Source organism: Phoca vitulina, unplaced genomic scaffold (assembly GCF_004348235.1).
Source record: "Phoca vitulina isolate PV1807 unplaced genomic scaffold, GSC_HSeal_1.0 scaffold19, whole genome shotgun sequence".
In the NCBI taxonomy this organism is placed as follows: domain Eukaryota; kingdom Metazoa; phylum Chordata; class Mammalia; order Carnivora; family Phocidae; genus Phoca; species Phoca vitulina.
The window spans coordinates 18,042,595-18,058,490 of record NW_022589722.1 but is presented as its reverse complement, the minus strand read 5'-3'; the positions used below and the strand labels follow the sequence as shown (position 1 = coordinate 18,058,490).

At 39.6% G+C, this 15,896-nt stretch overlaps 1 protein-coding gene across 2 annotated transcripts in view; it reads left to right on the top strand.

The window, feature by feature from the left end:
• The window catches only part of ALDH1L2 (aldehyde dehydrogenase 1 family member L2), a 60,711-nt gene that overhangs the window by 18,894 nt on the left and 25,921 nt on the right, over nucleotides 1-15,896 (top strand). Inside the window, exons 4-11 of one of the 2 annotated variants that reach the window (XM_032416438.1) lie at nucleotides 2,074-2,239; nucleotides 4,092-4,193; nucleotides 4,628-4,717; nucleotides 5,526-5,660; nucleotides 6,809-6,934; nucleotides 7,504-7,595; nucleotides 9,364-9,511; nucleotides 15,092-15,211. In XM_032416438.1, the coding sequence (XP_032272329.1) occupies nucleotides 2,074-2,239; nucleotides 4,092-4,193; nucleotides 4,628-4,717; nucleotides 5,526-5,660; nucleotides 6,809-6,934; nucleotides 7,504-7,595; nucleotides 9,364-9,511; nucleotides 15,092-15,211 (979 nt within the window). The remainder of the gene's footprint in view (nucleotides 1-2,073; nucleotides 2,240-4,091; nucleotides 4,194-4,627; nucleotides 4,718-5,525; nucleotides 5,661-6,808; nucleotides 6,935-7,503; nucleotides 7,596-9,363; nucleotides 9,512-15,091; nucleotides 15,212-15,896) is intronic. The other variant, XM_032416439.1, reaches the window with a different exon arrangement.

Here is a 15,896-nt window from a genome sequence, read left to right as displayed (position 1 = left end):
TTCCCAAACTTATTTGACCGTAGAACTTTTCTTTTTTTCTTTTTTCTTTTTTTTGCCTAGAGCATCTCAAGTACATTTCACGGAATGCTGAGTTACCTGAAATTATCCTCTTTGTTCTGTCTTCCCCCGTTTAACTTTAAGCTTCTTGAGGGAAGGGACTATGGTCTAACATTTTTATTGCTGCAGGTACACTATAAGTCCTGAATACCACAGGTGCACTTTTCTACCTTCTCTCCTTTACCTGTACATCTCCCTGATATCGCTCAGTGTCAGGTTATTAAATAGGCAGAGAACTACACTAAGTTTAAATGTGGTGAATGACAATGCTCGCTTCGGCAGCACATATACTAAATGTGGTGAATGACATTTCATTGTATTTGGCATGAATTGATCTCTTTTTTGCTCTTGTAATCGTACCATGTGGTTATCTTTGCACTTAAACTTGTATTTTTTTCTCATTTCACATTGTTTCCACATGCAGAATCACTGGATCAAAGTATATGAATGTTTTTGGGCATCTGGGTGGCTCAGTCGGTTAAGCATCTGCCTTCAGCTCAGGTCATGATCCCAGGGTCCTAGGATCAAGTCCCGCATCGGGCTCCCTGTTCAGCGGGGAATCTGCTTCTCCCTCTCCTTCCACCCCTCCCCCATGCTCGGGCTCTCTCTCTCTCATGCTCTCTCTCTCAAGTAAATAAATAAAATTTAAAACAAACAGACCAACGAACAAAAACAAAGTATATGAATATTTTCAAGCCTCTTGATAACATAATGCCAATTAATTCCTCAATATTTCTGAAAAGAGTGATTGATTGATTCATTGACTTAGGTTATGCTTGATTAGTATCTCCAAGATTTAAAAATTATTTAGGTCTTGAGCATGGATATGATGTATTACTTCATGCTCTCTTAATATTAGCCTAGCCTCTGATATGCTTTTATATGTATATGTCCACATATTCAGCTTATTGTCTGTATTATAAGCTCTTATGGGCCAACATTTTCTCTTAGGCTAAGCTTTTTTTTTCCCCCAAGATTTTATTTATTTATTTGAGAGAGAGAGAACGCACACACTTGTGCATGCCCTTGGGAGTGGGGCGGGGGGAGAGGGACAGAAGGGGAGGGAGAGGATCTCAGATCTCAAGCAGACTCCTGGCTGAGTGCTGAGCCCTACTGGGGGCTTGATCTCACAACGCTGAGATCGTGACCAGAGCCAAAAGCAAGAGTCGGAAGCTCAACCGACTGAGCCACCCAGGCACCCCTAGGCAAAGCTTTATAGAACATAAAATGCAAAGAGTTGAATTAATCAACCATCTTTTACTATAATTTACCTAGACAATCTAGAGCTAATTCTAGCTCTGACTTATACCCAAATTACATAACCTAAATAAATAGTTATGAGAACTAATAAGTTCTCATCTACTGAGTATCCTCTGTCTTATTTTCCATTATCTTATTCTGTCTAATATAGGGTCAAGTACAATGTAGGAATTGAACCCAGGTGGGCAAAATTGCTTGATGCCTAAGTAGAAACCTGACAACTGGCAGTTAATGAGTGGTAGTAATGACAGATTCTAGTGCCCTTTTGAGTGGACTAGAAGTCATTAATGTGTATTAACAAGAAAGACTATAGATATGGGAATGTATAAAATCGTGGTACTATTAAGTAGTGCTTTTTATGAATGCTGACATCTCCTGGCTGTACTGTTAATTTCTCACGGTAGTTCCCTCACTGTCTACTTTCCACTGTAACTACCTTGCACTTTATTTATTTATTTATTTTAAAAGAGAGAGAGAGAACTCACACATGCAAGGCAGGGGGGTGGTGAGAGGTGGAGTAGGGGCAGGGGCAGAGGGAGAGGGTGAGAAAGAATCTCAAGCAGGCTCCACACTCAGTGAGCCCAACATGGGGCTTGATCTCATGACCCTGAGATCATGACCTGAGCCAAAATCAAGAGTTGGCAGTTTAACTGACTGAGACACCCAGGTGCCCCACTACGTTGCACTTTAATATCACTAATTCATCGCTTTGTGTACATTAAACCAACATTGTAAGTTGAAGTTCTTCTTTCACAGGACTCTAATTATGGGAGATAAGAAAGCTGGGTTTTCTGTTTTCTGGGCTGATGATGGTTTAGACACGGGACCCATCCTTCTTCAGAGGTCATGTGACGTCGAACCCAATGATACAGTGGATGCACTTTATAATCGGTTCCTTTTTCCTGAAGGAATCAAGGCCATGGTTAGTATATTTACACCATCAAGAAGAATTTAATAAAGCTTTAGCATTTTAGAAATATTTTTCTTTTATTGAGAATTTTCCCATATTAATTTTTTAAAAAGCATAAAGTTGAAAACGAAATTAGACTTTGTATTCGCCAATAGGATGGTATATTTAGAGTGGAAATCTTACCATTAAAATTTCTTAGTCTATGAAGCTTGTTCTTCTGAGAACAGTGATCAAATAGATGAAGTAGCAATGAAATTGCTTCATTTAGTTTGCCAAATACTTGAATCGCCAACCCTGTTTATAACAACTAATTGTAAAGAAGTGTACAGAATCTTAAGAAATTTGGCTATGGAATTTGGATTTCAAACGTATTTGAACTCAGTCTGTGTAACAGGGTAAAATTTGGCATTGCTTTATTTATTCATATGTGCTCTGGGTAAAAAGCTCAAAGCATGTGCACCACAAAATAAAAATATATTAGCCCGTAAAAATATTGAAAGATCATTTCAGTGTCATTTAATGTTTTCTGAATTGGATATGGTAGAAGTAGCCACACAGAGATGGACACTAAGATGGTATAAAGCAGCAGCTATTGATTTTGGAGGGAGGAGAGCAGAGCTTTGTTTGCATCATTTAATGATTATGAGAGTGGGGCTTTGGTGTCAGAAAGACATCAAAGTTCTCATTCTACCGCTTATCTGTTCTATGACAATAGGCAAGTCACTTGGCCTCTTTAGCCTTGGTCTCCTTATCTGTAGAATGTGGATACTACCTGACTTATAAAGGCTGCTGAGAAATTAAGTAGCCTTTGTGTAAAGCGCTCGGCACACGGTCGGTGCTCAAAAATGATCATTACAATCAAAACAGTATTATGTGTGTTCAGTGGCATTTGCTCAAGCTCAGGTCATGCACCTGATGATATCACAGCCAGAACTGGGTAAATGAATGAGCTATGAACTGGCCCTATTCTTAGGTTGCCCCTCCACATGCTCTTGGAGAGGTTGTTCAGCAGCCATGCATTCTGAGACATCTAAGAACTCAAGCTCACATAGGCCTCCCTGTGAAGGACTGAGGCTCTTAACTCAAGGCAAACATGAATCTGGCACAGAAGAGAATTCAGGACACATCCCAAAGGCAATTAAACTCATACGTAGATTTTAACTATTTCGTAATTCCAGGTGTCCTGAGCTAGAAAGCAAGTCGAATTACTTAAATATAACAATACATCACTTTCTAGAATCATCATGATGAGTGGAAATCACGCACACGGACTTATCTTACAATTCTATTACTGAAATTCCCACTACGTCACCAAGGGGAGGTTGAAATTTGTTTCAACAAGGGAGTCATGTTTAAGAGTACCAGCTCAATATTGGCAGTAGGTAGACTTGGATGCAGATCTTGCTTCTGACACCCACTAGCTACCCCCATGATCTTGAGCCAGTTGCTTCACTTTTCTGAGAATCAGTTTCCTCATCTGTAAAGCTGGAATAATAATATCCACCTGGCAGGATCGGTGTCATGTCTGCAAAGGATATTTTACATAAAGTAGCTACCACATTGCCTGGGACATAGTTGGAACTGAAGAAAAGGTAGTTATTGTCATAGTCTGACTCTCTGGACAGATTCTTTTATTTACTTACTTATTTATTAAAGTTTTATTTACTTAAGTAATCTCTACACCCAATGTAGGGCTCGAACTCACAACCCTGAGATCAAGAGTCACATGCTCTTCCACCTGAGCCAGCCAGACACTGCTGGACAGATTTATATGTAGCAATTCTGTTTAGCAGAAACTTCAGTTAAACAGACGATGCCATTATTGATCATTGGGCCGTAACACAAATCATGTTTTTGACTTTAGGTGGAAGCTGTCCAACTCATAGCTGATGGAAAAGCTCCTCGGATTCCCCAGCCAGAAGAAGGGGCAACATATGAAGGTATCCAGAAAAAGGAAAATGCTGAGGTATTTATATCAACTCAATAACACACCTTAATGGGGCTCCTGGGTGGCTCAGTCGGTTAAGCATCTGCCTTCGGCTCAGGTCATGATCCCATGGTTCTAGAATCGAGCCGCATATCAGGCTCCCTGCTCAGCAGGAAGCCTGCTTCTCCCCTGTCTGCCATTCCCCCTGCTTGTGCTTGCTCTCTGTCTCTTGCTCTCTCTGTGTCAAATGAATAAATAAAATCTTAAAAAAAGAAATAACACACCTTAATGTTCTTGGCCTTTACTTTTAAGTAGTTCCCAATGTACCATTTCCTGGCCAAAAGGTAGATCTCCAAGCCATCCTGTTCTATTCTGCCCCAACCGTGCTTCCACCACTGATGGAGAGAAATGTTTCTATTACCTTTGACACTTATAGCATTAGGAGATTCAGCCTGTGCTTTGTGATTTCCTAGATTTCTTGGGATCAGTCGGCCGAAGTTTTACATAACTGGATCAGAGGTCATGATAAAGTCCCTGGAGCTTGGACAGAGATAAATGGACAGGTATGTTCTAAGGACCAAGTGTGTGTGTGTGTGTGTGTGTGTGTGTGTGTGTGCGTGCGCGCGTTACCTTTGTAAAAGGTATTACACATAAATCCACTTTTGCTGGGTAACCTGGGGCAGGTTACTTACCCATTGGGTGCTTTGGTTTCCTTACTGTAAATGGGACTAATAATAGTGGTTATAGATCACCATGAAAATTAAATGAGTCAGTACATGATAATTCATTGAAATACTTAGTCTCTGGCATAAGTATTCAATAAATGTTAACTATTATAGTGCTCAGTAAGTGCTAGCTAATAGTCATAGAATTATAATCACAAATCAATTAGCATCACATTCTCTCGGTTAGTCTGAATCCAGTGCTATTTCCATTAACTGCCCACAAAGCATGCTGTACTTCCCATCAGTAATCACCCTGTACTGTAACAGTCTGGTTGCTCCCCACATCTGCCCTCACTGGCCACCCCACCACCACCACCTCCACTCCCCTTTGAAAACCCTCGCTTTAGGCTGAGACGTCTGCGAGAACTTTGTGTCTCATTCACCTTTATATCAGTGTGAATAAATGATAAATGTCGTCTGGATGTGAGACATTCTTGAATCTCTTCAGTTGTACCTTCATAGATTATCTCTTGCTTTGTGTCATTTCTATAGATGCCTGATACTGTCTCCCGCATTGGGGTATTCCAATTTTATCATAAATGATAACACCAACTTGAGCTTGCTTGCAGGGAGTGCTGCTTGCACACACCCCTGTTTGCAGGTGTAACTCCCTCCCGTCACAATCTGGGTTTGATCTCTTTCTTAGATGGTCACATTCTACGGCTCATCATTACTGAAAAACTCTGTGCCTCCTGGAGTGCCACTGGAAATTAAAGGTGCCAAGAAGCCTGGTCTTGTTACCAAAAATGGACTTGTTCTTTTTGGTAATGATGGAAAAGCAGTGAGTGTTCAATATGGTCACCTACAAAGTGACGTTTTTGGTTTCCTTCTATGACCCCAGCTGCTAAGGGAATATCTTTCATGAGGTAATCTGGCTTTGCAGTGGAATATGGGAGGCTCGAGATATCTGTGCCTTGTTTCTCTCTGGGGATGAGCTGGCTCTGGGTGCCTGGATGAGAACAAGTCTCCCTGGGTTGCGCCTCAGGGACTTGCACAGTTTGCTTTGTGATACAGTAGAAAGAGCTTGGAATTTAGTCAGGAAACTGTATGCAAACCATTCCTCTGCCACTTACCGGTCTTGGGGAGGATGCTTCTCCCCTCTGAGTCTTCATTTCTCCGTCTATAAAACAGAGCGTAGTCTCATCGGTCTGCCTTCCCACTGCTGGAGGCTGGCAGGATAAATACGATGGATGTGGGACTCTTCAGATGCTCATTGCCTTGCCTCCCATGCAGCACCCACTCACACTGCCCATGCTTGGGAGCAGGGGCTCTTGGCTTCAGGGGACTCTTTGAAGAAAGCAAAGGGGAATTTGCAGGTTGCACATATATTCTGGTAGCATGCAGGGTAGATCAATAATTAAAATTGTAGGCTTCAGGGTCCAGCTAGGTCTGGGTTGTAACCCCAGCTCTGTGACTTACTAGCTGTGTGGTGTTGGGCAAATTACTTAACCTCATTGAGCCTCCATTTCCATATCAGTAAAATGGGGATAATAATGGCACCTGCTTCCACCAGGACTTATGAGATTAAATAAGACACATACATGCATACATACATACATACCTAGCACCATGCCTGCTGCAGAGTAAGTGTTCAGAGGAAGGCAATAAGAGGAGGTGGAGAACTGATCGTTGTAGTAGTGGGAGGAGGAAGAGGAGTTATAATAAGCCTTAGTCTAAATATATACATTTTTCAGTAGCTTATTATCCATTTCGAGGTGTATCTGCCCCTAGACTTCACTTTCTCTTTTCTGCTGCCATTAGTAAAATACCGTTTCAGTCCTTTTATACATAATGGTGAGTGCTTTCACCCCATATTTTTGCATTTGCCGAATACACCGATCCTTGTATTCCTATAATATATGACACCGACCTCACTTTTGAATTGTCCTAATCTTCCGTTCTTCTGCTTGTTTTGTTGCTATTTTGTAGCTGATGGTGAGAAATCTGCAGTTTGAAGATGGAAGAATGATCCCTGCTTCTCAGTACTTTTCAGCCGGGGAGACATCGGTGGTAGAACTTACAGCCGAGGAGGTGAAGGTGGCAGGGACCATCAAGGTGAACATGTGATGTCCTTAATGTTACTCTTATCTTGAAACTGAAGCCATTTTGTAACTGGACCATCAGTCTTCAGAGTAGTGAGCATAGCACTTTCTTGCCTCTTTTTTTGTATGAGCTGCAGTAGGAAATTAACTCCAAAATTTGTATGCAAATTTATTTCTCACTCACAAAATTATGCAAGGCAGTTCTAGGTCGGCATGGGGGTGAGGGGTGAAGCTGGAATGTAAGGATTGGGGTGGAGTCATTCGGGGACCCAAGCTCTGCTATTTTCAAGGTCACCGTAGGGGTCATCTACATTTCAGACAGCCAAGAAGGGCAAAAGAGCACAGAGAATTGTGTGAAGGAGGTTTTTCATGGGTCAAGGCTAGGAGTCAGGTTCACTTCCACTCATATTCATTGGCTAGAAGTCGGTCACATGGCTGCATCTAACTTGAAGAGATGCTGAAAAATGTAGTCAAGCAAGGTATCCGAGATGAAAAAAAGTAGTTTTGGTTGAGGAGCTGTCCAGTTTCTGCCACTGTGTTCTTCATGGCACGTCCTTCATAAAAATTACCCTTGCTGTACAGGTCATCTGGGCTGGAATTTTAAGCAATGTTCCTGTTATTGAAGACTCCACAGACTTCTTTAAATCTGGAGCCAGCTCAATGGATGTTGTCCGGTAAAACAGTCACCCTATTGACTCACACCCCTCCCCTCCAGAGTTTGACTTTGACTTTGAAAATCCAGTCCAATCCTTTGTTCTGGATGTTATCACTTTACCATACCCACTATACTCTGTTTCTCTTTTCTTCCTCTTTTTTGGATTGTTTGTTTCCATGGTCAAACACATATATTTGTTCCTTCCTCTTTGTTGCTAGCCAGGAGTTGTTTTCATATCTCCTATATACCTAGAAAACCAATGCTTGTAATTGTTTGTTTCTTTTTAAAAAATTTCTCCTCACATTTCTTAAATAATTTTCCTCCAATATGGCATTGGAATGGGAAGTTCTGGATGAGAACGTTTATCAGGAATTACCTACATAGTCTGATTCAGAAGGATACCCGACATTGATCATACTTCCCCCAATATCTTTTTTTCCTATCCCTCTAAATTACCCAGTAAGATATATCTAGAATAAGGACTATCAGGATACTTGCAAGAGGAAGAATAATTACCCTATAGTCAGAATTTCTCTATAGAGGTTTAGGGCAAGTTGAAAGAGCTAGAGTCCTAGAAGTCTCTCTTTTATGGCAAAATAAATAAATAAAATAAAATAAAAGGTCTGCGAGGATACTAATAGCAGAGAGTCTTGCAGAGATATTTTTTTGTTGAGGGCCACACTACAGCCATTCGCTAATTAAATAAGTTAAAGAATGCTGCTCCTCATGTCAAAAAAAGTGAGTGTTCTTGATGATCATTTTGTTTATTCGCTTATTCACTCATTTATTCCACAAAATTCATTGCATATGTACTACATATGAGGAACAGTTTTGGCACTGGGAATACAGTCATGAACAGGACAAAGTTCCTTCATTCATGGAACTTTTATTCCAGTAATCCAAATAATCATCTCCAGAGCAAATAGTATTATCAAAGTCAAGAGTTTTGGTTCCTCAAATTACAAATTTCTCAGCTATGATTCACGAGTTCCCCGAAACTTCTAATTTGCTCAACTAAAGATTTCAATACTATACTGTTAATGCTATTTTTTCGCTAGCAAGATACTCCTCAAGAATTGCCCATTTTCCGCTTGAGTATCTGAATTACTATAATCACCTGATACTGTTATCTTGAACTGCCAAAGCACCTCATCTCTCTTGGAGAAGAAATGACTGAACAACAACCATGGTGGTCTTTCTGTCCTGCATCTATCACACCAGTGCTATTCCAGAAATGGCAAATAACAGCTATAATTTGAAAAATTAACAGCAAAAAATCAAAGCATCGGAAGAGACTTCAAAAATTATCTTGACCTAGTGCATGATTCTACTTAGTAGCTACACTAACCATGTACAAGCACATGTTTGCTTCATTCTTATACATGATCTAGAGACAATATTATACAATATGACTTTTGTTTCATAATCTTTACTGTTAGGGACTTTATTTCTCATTCCTTGCTTACCTTTGAAAGGGAAGGAATTAATTTTATGTGCCCCTTATTATCTTGCTTGCAAGTAGGTAAAATGTTTTTGCCTTGGTTTCTTTTACTTTTAGCCATATACAAAGTTAAAAACAAAAGAATATCCACTGTCCTTCAAGACAGCTTTTTAATTTTGTTCTCCCGGTCTTATCCAATTTCTCCAAGTATTATCATGGAAGATCTCATAGACTATAAATAGGCATGTGACATGTCTTATCTCAAAGCAACTTGACAAATGTAATAATATGGTTCCCCTAAACCCTTTTAAAAATGTAAGTAATGTGAGTTGCTTCTTACTTTAAGGCTGGTTGAAGAGATCAGACAGAAGTGTGGTGGGCTTCAGCTACAGAATGAAGATGTCTACATGGCCACCAAGTTTGAAGACTTCATCCAAAAAGTTGTGAGGAAACTGAGAGGAGAAGATCAAGAAGCGGAGCTAGTCGTGGATTATGTAAGCTTCTCCATGCTGCCTGAAATCTACATCATTAAGACTCATAAGCTATAAGGGAATGCTATGCCTTTTGTTCATTTGTTTTTACATTTATGACCTTTTTGAGATAGCTATTTTATTGAGATAAAATTCAGACATGATAAAATTCACCCTTTTTTAAAAATATTTATTTATTTATTTTAGAGAAAGACAGCGCGAACGAGCAGGGGGAGGGACACAAGGAGAGGGAGAGAGAGAATCTCAAGCGGACTCCCTGCGGAGTGCGGAGCCTGACATGGGGCTCAATCCCAGGACCCTGAGATCATGACCTGAACTGAAATTAAGAGTAGGCCCACAGAGCCACCCAGGCACCCCAAAATTCACCCTTTTAAAATGTACAGTTCAGTGGTTTTAAGTATATTCACAGAGTTGTGCAACCATTACCTCTTTCTGATTATGGAACATTTTTATCACCCCATAAAGGAACCCTGAATCCACTGACAGTCATCCTCTGTTCTCCTCCCCCCCGGCCCCTAGAAACCACTAATCTCTTTTTGTCTCTGTGGATTTGCCTATTATAGATATTTCCTATACATGGAATCACACAATTTGTGGCCTTTTGTACCTGACTCTTTTCCCTGAGCACCATGTGGTCAAGGTTCATCCATGTCGTCGTGTGTGTTGTGTACTTCACTCGTTTTTTGGCCGGATAGTATTCTGTGGTATGGATATACCACATTTCGTTTATCCATCTCTCAGTGAATGGACGTTTGGGTTGTTTTCACTCTTTGGCTATTATAAATAATGCTGCTATGAAAATTCATGTGTAAGTTTTTGTGTGAACACATGTTTTCAGTTCCCTGGGGTATATACCTGGGAGTGCAATTGATGAGTCATATGGTAACTCTTTAACTTTTGCGGGAGCTACCAAGCTGTTTGCCGAAGTGGCTACACCATTTCACTATCCCTGTAGCAATGTAGAAAGGTTCCAATTTATCCAGGTCCTCACCAACATTTGCCTATTGTCTGTCTTTCCTATTTTAGCGGTAGGTGTGAAATGGTATCTCATTGTAGCTTTGACTTACATTTCCCTGATGACTAATGATGAGCACCTTTTCATGTGCTTCTTTGGGAAAATGGGCATCCAAATCCTTTACTCATTTTCTTGGAATATGTGTCTTTTTAATGTTGAGTTGTAAGGGGCTTTTGTATATTTTGGATACTAGAGCTTAATCAGATATATGATTTGTAAATATTTTCTCCCGTTCTGTGGGCTTTTTGTCACTTTTTTGACAGTTTCCTTTTTTTTTTTAAGATTTTATTTATTTATTTGACAGAGAGATAGCGAGAGAGGGAACACAAGCAGGGGGAGTGGGAGAGGGAGAAGCAGGCTTCCTGCTGAGCAGGGAGCCCAATTCGGGGCTTGATCCCAGGACCCTGGGATCATGACCTGAGCCAAAAGCAGACACTTAATGACTGAGACACCCAGGTGTCCCAAAGAGGAAGTGATTTTAGCTGCAATCTAAAGGATCACTAGCCATGCTAATAGAAATTTTAGGAGGGGGGATAGGAAAAGAAGGAGAGAGTATTCCAGGTAGGGCTTAGTCCTAGCTACTTTAACAAAAAAGGTGGGGAGGGGATTTTGAGGAATTGAAAGAAGTTCAGTATGATGTTTATATTTCTTTTAGAGCACCTTGTTCATTGGTCCCTATTGGGAGTTTCTCTCCACAAACATGGTAATGTTTCAAGGGTTCCCTATCTCTGGTATCTTTTTTTTTTTTTATAAGATTTTATTTATTTATTTGACAGAGAGAGACACAGCGAGAGAGGGAACACAAGCAGGGGGAGTGGGAGAGGGAGAAGCAGGCTTCCTGCGGAGCAGGGAGCCCGATGCGGGGCTCAATCCCAGGACCCCGGGATCATGACCTGAGCCGAAGGCAAACGCTTAACCACTGAGCCACCCAGGCGCCCCGCTAAAGCATTTTTAATTAAAGCATAGACATTGATTTTTTAGACATAATGCTATTGCGTACTTAATAAACTACAGTGTAGTGTAAATATGGCTTTCATGTGCACTGGGAAACCAATAAATTCATTTGACTGGCTTCATTGCAATATTCTCTTTATTGCAACAGTCTGGAACTGAACCTGCAATGTCTCTGAGGTATGCCTGTATATGTCTTGTCTTGTCCTTTTTGCTCCTCTATTTTTCCTTTCCTGCATTTTGTTTGTATTAAAAATAGTCTAGTGTGCCATTTTAATCCCTTATTGTTTCTTTTACTATATATTTTTAGTTAGTTTCTTAGTGATTGCCTTGAGGATTACAAGGAACATTTTTGTTTAAAACGTTCCAGTTCAGATTAAGGTCAACCTAATAACAATAGTAAAGAAAAACTTTGTTGTAATTTAGTCTGCTCCCTATCCCCACATTTATGATATTATTGTCGTGCAAATTACATCTTTATACATTGTAAGTCCACGGACATAGTTTTACAATCATTGCTTTATGCATTTGTCTTTTAAATCAGATAGGAGAAGAGTTAAAGACAAAAATACATGTATACTGACTTTTGTATTTACTTTTTATCAGTGTGCTTTATTTCTTCATGTAGATTCAAGTACTGTGTAGGGTCTTTTCATTTCAACCTGAAGGATACCTTTTAGCACTTTTTGAAGGGCAGTATGCTAGCTTCTCTCAGTCTTTGTTCATTTGGGAATGACTTAATTTCTCCTTTGTTTCTGAAGGGTGTTTTTGCTGTATATGGAATTGTTGGTTGGCAGTCTTTTTCTTTCAGCACTTTGAATATGTCATCGTATTGCCTTCTGGCCTCCATGGTTTCTGAGCATTAGTCATCTATTAATTTTATTAAGGATCCATTTTATGTGATGCGTTGCTTCTCTCTTGCTGCTTTCAAGATTCCTTCATTATCTTTGGCTTTTGACCATTTCATTATGATGTTTCTAAAATGGATCTCTTTGAGTTTATCCTACCTGGAGTTTGTTGAACTTCTTGGATGTATGGTTTAATGTTCTTCATCAAAGTTGGGATATTTTCATTTGTTATTTCTTCAAATATTCTTCCTGCCTCTTTCCCCCCCTCCTCTCCTTCTGGAACTCCCATTACGCATGTGTTGGTACATTCGATGGTGTCCCACAGGCCTTCTTTTGTCTTCCTGTTTTCAGACTGGATAATCTCTTGACCTATTGTCTAATTTGCTAGTTCTCTGTTCCTCTTGCTTGAATCTACTGTTGAGCCCCTGTAGTGAATTTTTAAAATTTCAGTTGTTGCACTTTTCAGCTCCAGAATTTCTCTTTGGTTCTTCTTTTAGAATTCTTATCTCTTTATTGATATTCTCTATTTGGTGAGACACTGTTCTTTTACATTCCTTTAATTTTTTAGACATAGCTTCCTTTAGTTATTTTAACATATTTATAAAAGCTTATTTAAAATCTTTCTCTGATAAATCCAGTGTCTAGGTCTTTTCCAGGATGGTTTCTATTGACTGTTATTTGTCCTATGTATTGGCCACTCTTTATTCTTTCATGTTTCTTCATGTATCTTGCAATCTTTTGTTGAAAACCAGCCATTTTAAATAACAGAATGTGGCAACTCTGGAAATAGGACCCCTCCTCTCACAGGGATTACTGTTGCTGGTTGTTGTTGCTTTTTTCTTTATTTAGTGACTTTCTTGGATGAATCCTGTAAACCTGTATTCTTTGTTGTTTGCCACCACTGAAGTCTCCACTCAGCTAATTAAGTCATCAGCTGATGATCAGACATTGATTTCCTTAAATTTCTTGAACTGATAAGTCTCTCAGCCTTTACTGAAGGACTAAGGTAGTTTGTGCAGAGCAAGCTCTGAGTCAGGTCAAATAAAGACAAACATGGAGTATAGAGCTTGACATTGGGAAGCTCTGTGGAGATAAGGCCTCTTGGGAGCTTCTGGGGACCATTTGTCCCCCTCTGGTGACTAATAGGCTGCTGGTTTTCACAGCCACCATAGTTGTAAGGATGTTGGTTTTCAAGTTACTGCAGAGCTGTCAAGAGAGAGATAGGAAAGAGTAGGGCAATTAATATACCACAGAACTCACTGTGCTTACAGAGATTCGACTATTTTTCTTGAATAAATGGATTCTTTCAAGCTTTTGGTTAATTTCCAGAGTCATGAAAAAAATGATTTTGACAATATTTTCTAATGTTCTTGTGGCTTTTATGACCTAGTCTACTATTCCAGAAATGCTCCTCATCCATGTGTTTTTAATAAAATTTAGGTAAATTTGGGAAGCAGTTTAGCATCCTCTGGTTAAGAACACGAATTTTGGTGTCAGACCCACCTAAGGTTGAATCCACATAGCATCGCTTACCAGCTGTGTGACCTCTGGCAAGTTACTTCACTTCTCTAAGCCTTGGTTTCCTCATATATTAGATGGGACAATAATAATATCGACCTCATAGGATAGTTGGGAGAATCAAATTAGATAATACATGTAAAACACTTAGCATATTTCCAGAATGATGAGTTTACAGAAGTGAACTATATGCAGAGACTAGACACATCAAGTCAGATGAAGATTCCTTCATTATATCCTATATAAACACAACAGAAGTATTTCATAGAAGTATTTCTTATCTGTGGGATAAGAGTAGATACCGTCTTGATATTTTTTATTTCTTTTTTAAGCATTATCAATTTCTCTATATGAAATTATTTAAAAATCTTTACATTTACTTTTTATACCTCGTGCCATTATGAAATTTTATTCTAATAATGCTCTTTCACATATGTTTTCTCAGTTATTCCTCATAATAACTGTATGAAGCAGGTAGCATTATCCCCTTTTAATTTTTTAAAATATTTTATTTATTTATTTTAGAGAGAGAGCACCCACGTGCAGGTGGGGGGGGAAGATGGAGAGAATCTCAAGCAGACTCCCTGCTGAGCGGGGTGCCCACCGGGCCTGATCTCACAGTCCTGAGCCAAAATCAAGGGTCAATCGCTTAACCCACTGAGCCACCCAGGCACCTCTCCCCTTTGCATTGTTGAAAAAACTGAAGTTCATTAGTAGTTAATGGACTAACCTAAATTCATTTGCTAGTTAACGGTAGAGAATAGAATTAAGGCAACACATTTGTAAGAGAGAGAGAAAGTGAAAAATGAGGAAGGAACTTAAAGAAAGAAAACTTAAAATGGCAACATTGTAAAAGGAAACTTAATCCACAAAGGCAATTTCAAAGATACAAATGAAAGCAAGGGCTGCGCTCCATAGATGTTGCCACTAGATGGTGCCGTTTCCATTATCTGGAGGTCTTTTGAGTTCTCTCATTTGTGTAAGGAAGAAAATCTGAGGTATTTATTTATATGGCCCAACCTAGAGTACTTTGGTTGTCAGAGATGCTAGCCTCCTTGGCTCAGTGGCCAATCTGAGCATCATGAGGCCCAAATCTTACATATGCTCGTCTCTTCTGGAGAGTAGGAACTAGAATCCTATAGATAAAACTTCTCCCACTGCATTAGTGAGTAAACTTGTTTATTGCTATTTGGCATCAAATGGATAAGCAGAGAAATCCACTGAACCCATTAATATAATTCTCTATCTTAGGTTTCAAAGGAGGTCAATGAAATGACAGTGAAAATGCCATATCAGTGTTTCATAAATGGACAGTTCACAGATGCTGACGATGGAAAGACCTATGAAACTATCAATCCAACAGATGGATCTGTGAGTAAATTACTTGTGTGTGCAGGGACTACTGGTTGTCACTTTTTAATTTATGCACAGTTGTAAAACTGACAGTCTTTTTTTTTTTTTTTTAAAGATTTTATTTATTTATTTATTGGAGAGCGAGCGAGAGAGAAACAGCATGAGAGAGGAGAGGGTCAGAGGGAGAAGCAGGCTCCCCGCTGAGCCGGGAGCCCGATGTGGGACTTGATCCCAGGACCCTGGGATCATGACCTGAGCCGAAGGCAGTCGCTTAACCAACTGAGCCACCCAGGCGCCCGTAAAACTGACAGTCTTAAGAAGTTAGTTTATTCTATCACTTTGCCTCTGAGCACTTACTCTAAATGCACTCCGTGTATTTCTTTCAACTGTTCAATTCTAGTACTGGCCACTAACTATAATCACCTATTTTACTGGATGAATATTTATGATGAATTTAGACAGATAACTATACCTATACACATCAGAGGCACACCTTCAATAAAACTATATGCAGAAAAGAATTTTTGGACTCTGCAAGCTCATGGCAAGAAATTCAGCTTCCCTAAGCACTAGAAGAAATAAATATATTCTTCCTAAATGTGTCTTTCCATAGTGTAGGGTGACATGAGAGGTCCCAAATTTCAGGCTAAGGATTTCCGTGTTAAAATTTTTCTTTACTGTGCTACTAGTGTATTGATGTTCC